The sequence below is a fragment of the Drosophila persimilis genome, unplaced genomic scaffold (assembly GCF_003286085.1).
Source record: "Drosophila persimilis strain 14011-0111.01,24,50 unplaced genomic scaffold, DperRS2 tig00000191-arrow-pilon, whole genome shotgun sequence".
Classification (NCBI taxonomy): Eukaryota; Metazoa; Arthropoda; class Insecta; order Diptera; family Drosophilidae; genus Drosophila; species Drosophila persimilis.
Window position 1 is genome coordinate 2584359 of NW_020825298.1, and position 11810 is coordinate 2596168.

The window sequence follows — 11810 nt, forward strand, 5'->3', positions numbered from 1 at the left end:
TTCTAAACCGCAATGTGCTGCTGCTGCGGCTAATTTATGCAGCACGTCGGACTGCATCAGGACCACAGGACCCAACCAGAGCCATAGCCAGACCCAGACCCCATCCCACTCGACCCCACCCGACCAGTGCCACAGTTTATCGCTGGCCGCGGCGCGCACAAGTGTCCTAGTGCCGAGCACCGACCACAAATCACCGAGGTCAGCATGGCGTATACGCAATGCACACACACACACACACACACACATGAAAACAGGGCGAAACTATGTAACAAAACCACAGAACTTACTGTTTTCACATAGAAAAAAATACAGAAAATAAAAATAGTAATGGAAGCAACAACAAAAACAACAAAAACAACAACAACAACCGAAAGAACAGCTGAAACCATGTCAACATGTGACACCACGTTGATTTCAATTTGAATGGCCCTCTGGTTAGGGGAGGTGTGAGGTGTGCACACCCACACACGTACACCCACACACGTACACACACACACGTATATCTATATCTGTGTATATGCCTGTGTAGCCGCTGTTTATCCAACGGATAAGCTTATAAATCTCTCAATTTGAAGCCACAGCTGTCTCTATTTTTTGGATGAAGCACGGATTGCGGCAGGCTCTGAATGTTGTGGGGGGCTTAAGAGATTTAAGTGTAATTATGATACGGATTATGAGCTACGGAGGTTCTTTAGCAGCGACTCTTGCGATCAGTTGACTTCAAAGGCGACGATTGCTCGGTTCAATATTGTGAGGATAACCCGCTATCAGCCAATAGGGCATCCCTAGTTGTATATTAATAATCCATGAATGTACGGCCACCCTAGAAAAAAACCGAATATTCGGCCACGGAAATCGACGCTCGATCATTCCGAATGGCGCCTCAAAGAACGGAAATCGTGTCCGGAGAAATAAACATATAAAACATCTAGGAAGTAACTTTAGTTCACTCTCGCAAGATGGTTTATTGCGATGGTTTATAGCATATCGAAGCATAGCGAAAGAGTTATAGGCGATGGAGGATTAGATCGATTCAAGACGCGGGAGGTCGGTTCAAAACTGTGTCGCATTGAATATCTATTCTTAGACGATAGACGAGGTGCAAGGAGTCATTGCTAGATCCAGAGCAGTGCCCCAAAGCAAGCACCCAGCAAACCAAAAGCTCACAAATGATATCGCAAGCGAGTCAAATGCGAGACTTAACCCGACAAAACGCTCGCCTTTGCACTCGCATCTGATGGAAATATGATACGTGTGTCGTTCAGTTTGTGGCAGTAAAAGTACTATTTATGATAGCTCGCAAATGAATCGTTGGCGAGAGTTTTGCGAGCATTTTGCGATACAAAAACGTATCGCTTGTACACAAGCTCGCTGCCGACCTCGTTTGCGAGCATTTTGCTGGAGCAAAAGGAACGTGTGGTGGTTTGCTGGGCAAGAGATTGAGAGAGCGTTAAAGAAGGCAAGAGAGTGCCTGCAGAGACTGCTGCCGGGCGGGGTGGTCCGCTAACTCTCTTTCAGGTCTTATCTTACGCTCAGACAGCACTACAGAGAGCGCTCTGACGCCGTGTTTGATGCAAGAGATAAAAAGCGAAGCAAAATAAGACCCGAAAAGAGAGTGCATTGCGGAAGCGGACCACTTCCCATCATGGCCGGGAGCATATGTTCGAGAATGTGAATGTGTAGAGGTTACAGCGAGGCACAGTGGGAACAACGATAGGGATTTTACTCTACTGCTGCACCACTGTCTATCTATCTATGAATTATAGGGAGTAGTAGTATTTATGCAATTATATTCCCTAATGTTTGACTCCAACTCGATGGCCACTTGACGTAATTGAAGGCCAAAACCAAGGAGGCGAAAAGTTAAATTAGTTCTGCGGGTCCTTCAATCACCTGGCAAAGCAATTAAAAGGGGTTCGATTGGCGAACGCTTCGTTAAAGTTTCAGGAAAGGCCACCCATGGGGGGAAGGGGGATGCGGGGTTTAAAATATTCATTGCGGTGGGCAGGGGGGGGGCAGGGGCATGGACTAGAAAAGGCAAAACGCCACTAATTGCATTCACTAACCACAAAAGTGAAATAACTTTTTCCAGCTTTTTCTCTCATACTCCCATCTCCCCCACATTCTCTCACTCTCTCTCTCTCTCTCACTCTCTTTCTCTCTGTCTGTGTCGCCTGCAGATGCTTTTGAAGTGGCTGCTGTTCAGCCTGTGCATAATGCCGGCCCTGTTCAGCAATACGAGAAGGAAGTGCCCCGCCGAATGCCAATGCAGCATGGATGACTTGGATCGTTATCAGGCCATCTGCACAAAAGGTAAGTGGCGCAATAAATGCAAAACCCAGCACCCAGCACCGAGAACCGATAACCGACAACCGATAAGGGGAAATGCTTGCAAATTATGCGCAAAGAATGAGGTGAGCCAAGGACCCTGCTGGCTACAGTGTGGCCTCGCCGCGTGCCTCCCCGTTGGATGCCGCCGTCATAATTACACATCCCGTTGCCGTTCGATTCCTTTGGCGCAGCTCCTCGGGGCGCCACAGATCCACAGGACATTACTTTTAGAGCTCTCAGCCATTCGTTTTCTTAAATGTCCGACAATTTCAATTTGTTCAACTGTCATTTGCCGACGCATCGTCGCTGGGGCTCCAACTGTGACTGTGGCTGGGGCTCCGAGCTGTGGCTGTGGCTGTGGCTGGGACGAGAGTTTCCCCTCCAGTTGGCCAGCTTCTTGGGGAGCTTTGGCCAACACACACTCAGAGCACACACCATCTACGAAAATCTATAATTTCAATTTAACGCTTGTTTGGTTAGCACCCATATTCTAGGGATTGTGCGAGAGGGTCCTTGAATAGCTTTGAATGCGAATGCGAATGGGAATGGGAATGCTTCGTTTTAATTTCATTTCGAATATGGATTAGTAGGGGTTCGATTTCATGGGTTTTGGGACTCAAGAGGGGCGCTTAAAATTATGGAAAAATCATTAAAATTGGCCAATATCAGGCTAGTAAGGATAGGCGTCGAAATGGTGCTTCCATTTAGGCTTGGAAGGATGGTAGAACCATGAAGAAGGCAGCAACCAGGCCAGGCAGAATCCCTTATTAAAAACCACTTAATCTTTGCAGATTCGTCGCCTCTTCCTTACAATCTTTTCCTCCCAATCTTAAGCCCAACCATCGGGTACTAAAATGTGCTACTTGGCTGGCCAAGCGAATGTTCCTTTAAGGGTGGAGGATGGTAGAAAGATGAGGAAGGCAAGAGCCAGGCCAGGCAGGAGTAGCCCTCCGATTTCATCATAAAAAACACGTAATCTTCGCAGATTCTTGCCGGTTTCAAACATAGCCTCTTGCTTACAATTCTTTCCTCCAAAATTTTCCTTCGAAGTGGCATCTTCTTCTCCGTTTTCAAGTCCAGCCGATCGACATGGCATCCACCTTTCGATAGTCCGTTTGGAGTGCTCTAAGGACACCGATCGATAGTCCTTGTCGAGGGCTCTAAGGCTGCCACAATTTCCCCCAGCAAAATGCATTAAAAGTCGTAAAACTCTATCGTGTTTCTATTGCGGGACTAATGAGACTTTAAAAAAGAACTCGCCAACAAAAAAATAGTCCAAAAATAGTAGATTCGAAAAAGTAATAATGCGATGCCAACAACGAAATAAAACTGCAGGGGGAGGGGGAGGGGCTAGGGGCAGGGGCAGGGGCGAAGGGGCGTTAAAATATGTTACAATCAGCGTTAATGCTTTGCATTTTTATGAAAATTCCCGCAGCGTGCTCAGCCAACATTAAACAGGGCCAACAACAGGGCCAACAACAACTGCACTACAATGAGCGCATTATAATGCAACTTCGCCCTTAGACGGGCACCCCCACACCCACACACACACACACACACACCCACACACACACACACACAGGCAAACATTTAGCCATGCAAAATGCATAAAGCCCAGATCTGAAGCACTATTCTGTGGGGCACAATGGAAAGTAAGCGAAAACTAAAAAATTCCGCTGCATACAAATGTGGGGAGGGTGGGGAGGGGGTAGAGGGGGGCCAGAAGGAATCCTTAATGGTAACTGGGATCCGTTCAGTTGGCATTAGTTGCTGGCGAATTCTAAATAGATTCCGACTGGCTGGGTGGACATTGTTGGGATGCCCCCCCCTCTAGACCGGCCCCCCCGCCCCCTGCACGGCCCCACACGAATAGTCCCTGCAATTAATGATCTTGTGGGCATTGTCGGGGGCCACTATTGTAGCCAAGCCACGTAGCACCGCAGTTCCAGCGTATTTATAGCCGCGGATGGACATGGACAATGGAATTAGTTCAAGCCACGCCCACTAAAGGGTGCCTGCCTCCCTCACTCTCTCTCTCTCTCTCTCTTTTACAGGTGGCCTCAACTCCCTGCTGTCCGCCAGCGAGCTGGACATCGACGTGAAGGTCATCATCATACGTGGCCCCAGGAACTCCATTACGATTGGGCCAGCTCTGCGGCAGTTCATGAAGCTGGAGATCCTGCGCATCACGGACTCCAACCTGCCCGCCATCGGGGCCGAGTCCTTCTGGGGCCTCAAATATCTGCGGATATTAGGTGAGTAATCAATGGGTTTACGAGGCCGCCTCCCACAGACGCCTCCCACCACCCGCTGATATGCAAATGTTATGGGGGAACAATCAAAGGGGGAGCCCAGCGATCTGCAGCATCGTAAAACGTGAAGAAGCGCAAACGTTAAATGAGCAAAGCACTGCCCAGGACACGGCTATCCCCCATCAAGGGGTCTCTAGAATTTTGCATCAAGCCAGTGCCCCAGAAGCCCAGAGTGGCCTAAGAAGGGCCTCAATTGGGGGCCTCTGCCGTTAGGGCATCCAGCCGTCGACTTTCCCCCGCCAGTGGCTTGTTGTCTTGTCAATAAAATTGAAATTGATGCGCCAAACAGCAAAAAGCGCCCCGAAAATAAAATAAGATTCGGCAAACGAATGACGGCAGCAAAAAAACAACAACAACAACCAAAAATCAAGTGTAAAGCCAACGAAAGCATTGGCCCGATATCGGTTGGGGCTTTAAACTTGTTTATTTGTGCTTTACGAGGGGGGAGGGGGGTTCCCCGCCCCACACGGGCTTTACAACTCCAGTGGCCCCGCCCCCCCTCTCGCCGCGGGACAGATACAGATACAACAGATACAGATACCCGGTCCCCAATTATTTACATTCTGTGATCTTTATTTTTTGGCGTTTCACTCCACATGCCACAAAAAAGGCAAAGTTCCACTGCAGTTGGGGCTTCCTTTCGCTTTTCCCTTGGCTTTTCCTTTTCCCTCATTTTTTTCGTCGTACATTTAAATGTTTAGACGGGGCGTGGCAGTCAGTCAGGACGTTGCCTAGACAACGGGGCGTATGTGCAATGTGCTTTCGACGGGCTCCAGCTTCGGTCTTTAATCTCTGCGGAAATTCGGGGAATATGTTACACAATTTAAATATAATTCTCTGTTTTTTTGCATATTTTTCATGTGTTTCGTGTGCGATAAAAAACAACAATTACCATCGCGGTGTCACGTCCAGATCTGTCCAAGAACAATATTACCAACATCACGGAAAACAACTTTCGGGGCCAGGATAATCTCATCGAATTGGATTTATCGAAGAATAAAATTTTACGCATGGCCAGCTCAACGTTTCGTCATTTGACGGTGAGTACAGGGGCACGGACGGGGGCAGGGGGGGGCCATAACTGATGGCTTTTTTGTTTGTTTCAAATAAAAACTCATTACACGGAGATGTAACATAATTACGAGGCTATTGGTGGCTACAGGCAACCCGCAAGAGGGTCTACACCCTCTGGAGTGCCTCCGAGGGCATCTCCGATCGAGCAGGTGCCTCGGTGTACACGATAATCCTCCCAAGCCTCAGCCTTGCCCTTGCATACCGGCTCCACATCTGTCCAGTCCTCGTTAGCCCCGAAAGGGCACCCCGTTTAAGCCCAAAGATGATTGCAATTTTTGCACGAGTACTTTTTGTGCCGCTGTATTCCGTTTCTTGTAATAAATTTTATGGAATTTTTAATAGCAGCCCCAAATGGGGGGCGCCAGCTACTTTTTGGGGCAAAACAGAGGCAAAGGAGTTGGTTCTTACGTGCTTGAATTAAAGTCCTGCCAGCAACCAGCAGCCAGCGGAAGTGCCAGGGTCCAGGGCCCGGTCCCTGAGTCCGAGTCCGGGTCCGGGCACCAAAAGTTACTTTCGTTGTCTTCAATTTGCTTTCGATTTTGTTTTCCACTGCACTCTGGCGACTTCCTGCTCCTCCCACGTCCTCCTTCTGCTGCAGTTGCAACTTTTTTGGCAGTTTCCGGAGTCCGCCGGCCGTGACCGGGGAATGTTTGCCTGATTTATGAATTATTAGCTATAGTCCTGTAGTCCTGTAGTCCTGTACTCTTGTAGTCCTGTACTTGATCGTAAAGTATTATTAATTTAGTGCGTGCCGTAATAAACTTTTTGCCCTGCTTTTGCTTTGCTTTGCTTTTGGCCAGGATCTACGCCGTCTCAATTTGGCCGATAACTCAATCGTGGAGCTCGTGCAGCGCAACTTCTTCATGCTGAGCAGACTCAAGTATCTGGATCTGAGCGGAAATCCGCTCCAGGATTTACAGCCGGATGTCTTCCGCGATGTGTCGGTGAGTGTTTTGAGAGCCACGCCCATGTTTCCCCCTCATTGTTCCATGTCTCCTCCTGCAGGACCTCAAAGTACTCAAATGCCGAAATTGTCAGCTGAAGAAAATCAATCCGCAGCTGTACAATTTATTGCCGCTTTTAAGCGAATTGGATTTGGGACGCAACGAGGTTTGTCGCCTTTGGTTTTCCTTTCAGTTTTTCCCATTATTTTCCTCGCTCTTCCCCCCGCAGTTCAAGTTCCTCGAGAAGGACGAGTTCCGCGATGTGAAGCGCCTCAACAAGGTCCTGCTGGACGGCAATCAATTGTCCGTGGTCGTGGACCAGCTCTTTCGCATGCAGAAGAGTCTTAATCACTTGGGTAAGCCGTTTTATACGCTCCCAAGAACTCTCAAGTGACCCCCGCCCTCTGCTCGAACCCTTTTCAGATTTATCGTACAATCGGCTGGCCAAAGTGCCCAACGACTCGTTCCTCCAGCTGACCAATTTGACATTCCTCGACTTGTCCTACAACAAACTGGTGCGCCTGGAGCCGCAGTCCGTGCGGGGCCTGGGCAATCTGCTGGCCCTGAATATCAGCGGCAATGTGCTGATGGATCTCATGGAAATGCGCGACACCTTCGAGGTGGGTTGCCCCCTGCTCTCCCCCTCTTTGACCCCCTCTTAAAGGTGCCCCTTCTTGCAGCTCATTCCCCAGCTGACGCACTTGGCCATTGCGGACATGGGCCCCCTGCCTGTTGGCCTTCTCACGCCCTTCAAGCAGCTGCGCTATCTGAATATCTCGGGCAATTCGCTGGACAACATGGCGCTGCAAGTCATCGATCCCTGTCGGGAGCTGGAGGTGAGTCCTGCACACAGACACCCCTTTGTCCCTCCCTCTCTCCCCCCGAAGGATCCATCTATTGTTATTTCTGGCCAATTTGTAGAATATTTCAGCGACAACAGAGGATGCCAGCGGATGCCAGAGGACCCTTCAGCCATTACTATTTGCAGTTTTCGTTGGCGTTTGCCATTTCTGTTTATACATTTGTGACAACAAGCCAAACCCGTGGCTTTATTTCGTTGCAAGTCCCTCCGCTGTCCCCTGTACGTGCCGCACGTCACTCGGGCGCCCCTCTCCCCCGCTCCCCCACTTCTCGGAGCGGACTCCCTCTCCCTCTCTCTCTCTCTCTGTCTGGTGGCAAATTTATGGTCCTGCAACAACAATCATTTTATAGCCATTAAGCCTTTCATTTTAATTGAATTTAATTGTGTATACACTTCACTCCAGCAGCCCCCTCCCCCCGACCCCCTCCGCCCCTTACAAAAATACCCAAATTGTTTTTGGCCAATTCCTGGGACTCCTGTGGGTCCGTCTGTCCTTAGCTAATTGTCATTTCAGCAGCAGGCAGGCTTTTGCCATCAAAATGAAACTGTACTTGTCCCTACCCCCTCCCTCCCTCCCTCCCTCCCCCTCTCTGTCTTGTAATGCACTTTTAATTGAACTTTTGTGGGCATTTCTTCGGCAGTTTTTGGATTTATCCCGAAATCAATTATACGGCATCAACGAGGACACGGCCCTGCGGATCCAAGGCATCCGCAACGTGCGGCTCGACAACAATCCCCTGATCTGCGACGAGTGCCACATGGGGAAATTAATAAATGTCGTGCGGCAAGTAAGTGAATAAAATAATCATGGATCGGGCATCGGGCATCAAGAGTCGGCCACTGGAAATTTCAATTAGTTTTCAAAGCCTTTGCTGATTGATGATGCCCCCAAAGGGCGCGATGCGCTCTCCACCGAGGGCTCTAGGGGTCTTGAGGGCACAGAAATGAACCCCAAAGCTGACTCGCTTTTCCCCCTGTCTGCTTTCTCCTCTCCCTTGCAGCTGCAGTGGAAATGGGACACATATCCAATTTGCTTCCTGCCCAAAAGTTTGCGAGGCGCCGAAATAAATAACCTGGACATTGGCGGGCTGCACACGTGCCTGGATTACATCAGCGACGAGGAGCAGAATGCGGCCAGCACCTCGTATAATTTTCTTGAGCACGGTAAGCCATAGACGAGGGGGGGAGGACACTTAAAATTAAAATACGTGCCTTAATCTCCATCGTTTTGTGTGTGCTCTCTCCAACTCTCTCTCTCTCTCTAGGTGGCCTCAATACTCTGGCCATTCTGGGCGGCATCATCTTTGTGCTAATTGCCGTCATTATCCTGTCGCTGGTGGCCTGCTTCTCCAAGAACCGGGCCCGCTACTACACCAGGGAGGATCACCTGAATGGCAGTAAGTAGACACAAACAGCGCCGCCGACTGAGATTAGCAGCTTCCAATTTAATTACAACCGAAGCGAGAGGCGAGAGTAACGGGCAATTTGCCAGGCTTCAGGCCAAAGACGTCCTAGCCGGATGGCTATTTATGGGCCCTGCACTCGCACGCGAATGATTGCCCCAAAATTAAAAAAGGAACAAGTCGCCGCACTTAATTAATTACCAGAACGTGCTTCATTATACGAGGCTCCTTAGAGGCTCGGACTCGTCCCCCTAATTGAGGAATAAATAAATTTCACACTGACCAGCCAGGGACCTAGCCGGCCCCCCTCCCAGTTGGGGGAGTCTCACCTGAAACTGGCCCACGGGCCCTGCCCCATTCGGCGGAGCGTACTCCTGGGGCAAACACACAGAAACAAAAAACTTCCCCGAATTTACGCAATTGTAGCATTTCTGCACAAACAATAAAATGGCCTTAGAGGCTGTCGCCTCGCCGCACGGAAACTTTTTGCCGCACACAAAAATTCGATTCCCACGATAAACGAAGTCTGGCCAAGAGGGGGTCAGTGGCAGGGGGGGGGGGGGGGGGGGCTTTTTCAGCTGACAGAAGGAGAAAAAACCCCCCCTGGTCCCCACCCAAGGGGCTGTTTGTTGTTGGTCCTAGAGCTGGGCAAAAAGTGGCCGAAACTGTGACTTTTTCCCATGGAAACCACGGCCGAAAGATACTCCCCCGAAAGCCAAGTAAATATGGGACAGAGAGGAGTCTTTAGAGGGGGAAATGAAGTTGAAGGGGGCCTGCCTGGGGTGGGGTTTTTTCAGATGGAAACTCTTTCTTCGGGCAGTCAATTGGCAATTGAGATATTTCTCTGGGATCTGTAGAATGCGAGTGAACTGTGTATTAAACAGTGACTGCCACAAGAGAGGGAGGGGGGCATGCACTGCAGAGGCTGTGCTTCTTCTACTGCCATCGCTGATACTCATTTGCTTTTCCCCCATTTTCCATTTTCCTTTTCCCTTTTGTATACTCCGCAGGCGAGAGCAAGTGCCTGGAAAAGAATTTGGAGGCGACCACAATTACAGCGCTGGGCAATGGGAGTGGCAGCTCGCCCACAACAACAACCACACTGACCCTGGCCACATCCCCGGCCACAGGAACAGCAGCAGGAGGAGCAGCAGCAGGAGGAACCGTATCTGGACCATTAGCAAAGGCCAACGGGCATGGAGCGAGTCCCAGTCCGAGTCCTGGCAATGGCAGCACGCCAGCCCATGCCCCCGCCCCCGCCCCCGCCCCGAGCACCGGCGAAGACAAGGGAAAGGAAATCAGCTTCACCTTCCCCATCGACGATCGCGTCTGCACCATCGACGAACTGATGCTGCCCCCGGCCCCGGCTCCGGCCCCGCCTCCGCCAGTCGCGTACCAGCAGCACCCCAGCATGGGCAGCCTCATGTACAGCGTCTCCCACTCGCCGGGCTCAGCCACCACCATGGCCGCCGTGGCAGCTGCAGCGACAGTCATTCCGCCGGGCGCCCCCTCCCCCATGCCGATGCCCCCGCCAGCCGAGGCTGTGGTTGTGGTCCTGCCTCCGCCGCCGCCGCAGCACCACCACCCGATGGAGGGGAGCCTGGCCAGCCTGCGCGAGGTGCAGCAGCAGCTGGTCCATTTCAGCAGCACTGTGGAGCCGCTGGTCAGCGTTAACTGACCCAGGGGCTCCGTCTCGACCGCAGCATCAGTGGCATCAGTGGCCTCATCCGCGGGCAGGTTTGCCAAGCAAACAGTAAGCACGACACCGACGTAAGCCGCACCCCCAGCGGTGGCCCGAGGGGCCTGCGGGCCCGCGGGGCGTATAATTAATGGCAGTGCGGAGGCTCTGTTTCCGGGGTCAAATCGAAGTGCGGTAATTAGGATTTGAGTTCGCTGTTAAGTGCATTAATCATTCGGTCAGCCCCCGCCACCCCCGCCCCCCTCTGCGATCATACTGCCATTTTCACAATTAAAAACCCTAACGGGAGTTTCACTAAGATACTTGTAATTTAATGTTAAAGAAAAAACACTTTTTATATGCTCGTGTGTATATAAAATTGGTAGAAATGTAAGAGAGACCCAGAGGAAACCCCGGTTAAAAATTAATTTCACACATTTCAAATGTGATAAAAGCCCCCGTAAATTGTGTAAATAAATATTAAGCAAGATGGAACCACAGAAAAAGTAAAGAAAGGAGAAAGGACACTTTGTATATTTGGCCAATGCGATTCAAAATTGAGCAGCCGCTGTTTGAGAATTTAAAAACGTAAAAAAATAAAATAAAAATAAAAATCTAAAAAATAAAATAGCACGTAGTTAGTGGATTAGACACACACTTACATACATATACTACATATATATAAAAGATAGTGTCTAAGTACAGGCCCCCCTCCCCCCCTAAGAAAGATTTCCCCCTTTAAGCAGACCCAAGAACTTGGCATTTTTCGATATAAGTAATCCCAAGTCCGGAAACTGTATCTATCCGAATCCGTAATAAAGTGTGACTGTTTATGAAACCCAAGCGCCAAATCGTTTTTCTACACTCGAAGAAAAACCCCCCAAAGAGAATGCAGACCGCAGTGCATTTCCTGGCGCGCTTCGTGCCCCACCTATCTGTTGTGTGGCAACACTGTGTGTCGCTGAGGATGTGCCGGGTCCGGGACCCTAAGCGACCGCAAGGACGACACCAGAGCTGAAACCGAACTCGACGCAAATGAAAATTGCTTCCGCTTCCGTTGTGGCTGGGTTACGGCACTCGGATTGCTATTGTTGCTGATTGCATGCCACATGCCACATGCCGCATGCCACATCGAATCGCTTTGATTTAGCACCGACTAAAGAATAATTTCAGCGTTTTGTGGCTTCCAGAAGCTCTCATCAAAGT

The 11810-nt window shown here is 50.1% G+C and overlaps 1 protein-coding gene across 1 annotated transcript in view; it reads left to right on the forward strand.

The window, feature by feature from the left end:
* Positions 1-11447, forward strand: part of LOC6595714 (insulin-like growth factor-binding protein complex acid labile subunit) — a 47784-nt gene extending 36337 nt beyond the window's left edge. Inside the window, exons 4-15 of the mRNA XM_002020714.2 lie at positions 2181-2313; positions 4386-4586; positions 5556-5683; positions 6518-6661; positions 6723-6827; positions 6891-7017; positions 7085-7281; positions 7342-7497; positions 8165-8311; positions 8525-8687; positions 8789-8920; positions 9937-11447. Of these exons, the coding sequence (XP_002020750.2) occupies positions 2181-2313; positions 4386-4586; positions 5556-5683; positions 6518-6661; positions 6723-6827; positions 6891-7017; positions 7085-7281; positions 7342-7497; positions 8165-8311; positions 8525-8687; positions 8789-8920; positions 9937-10604 (2301 nt within the window). The 3' untranslated portion in view covers positions 10605-11447. The remainder of the gene's footprint in view (positions 1-2180; positions 2314-4385; positions 4587-5555; positions 5684-6517; positions 6662-6722; positions 6828-6890; positions 7018-7084; positions 7282-7341; positions 7498-8164; positions 8312-8524; positions 8688-8788; positions 8921-9936) is intronic.
* Positions 11448-11810: the final 363 nt, after the last annotated feature.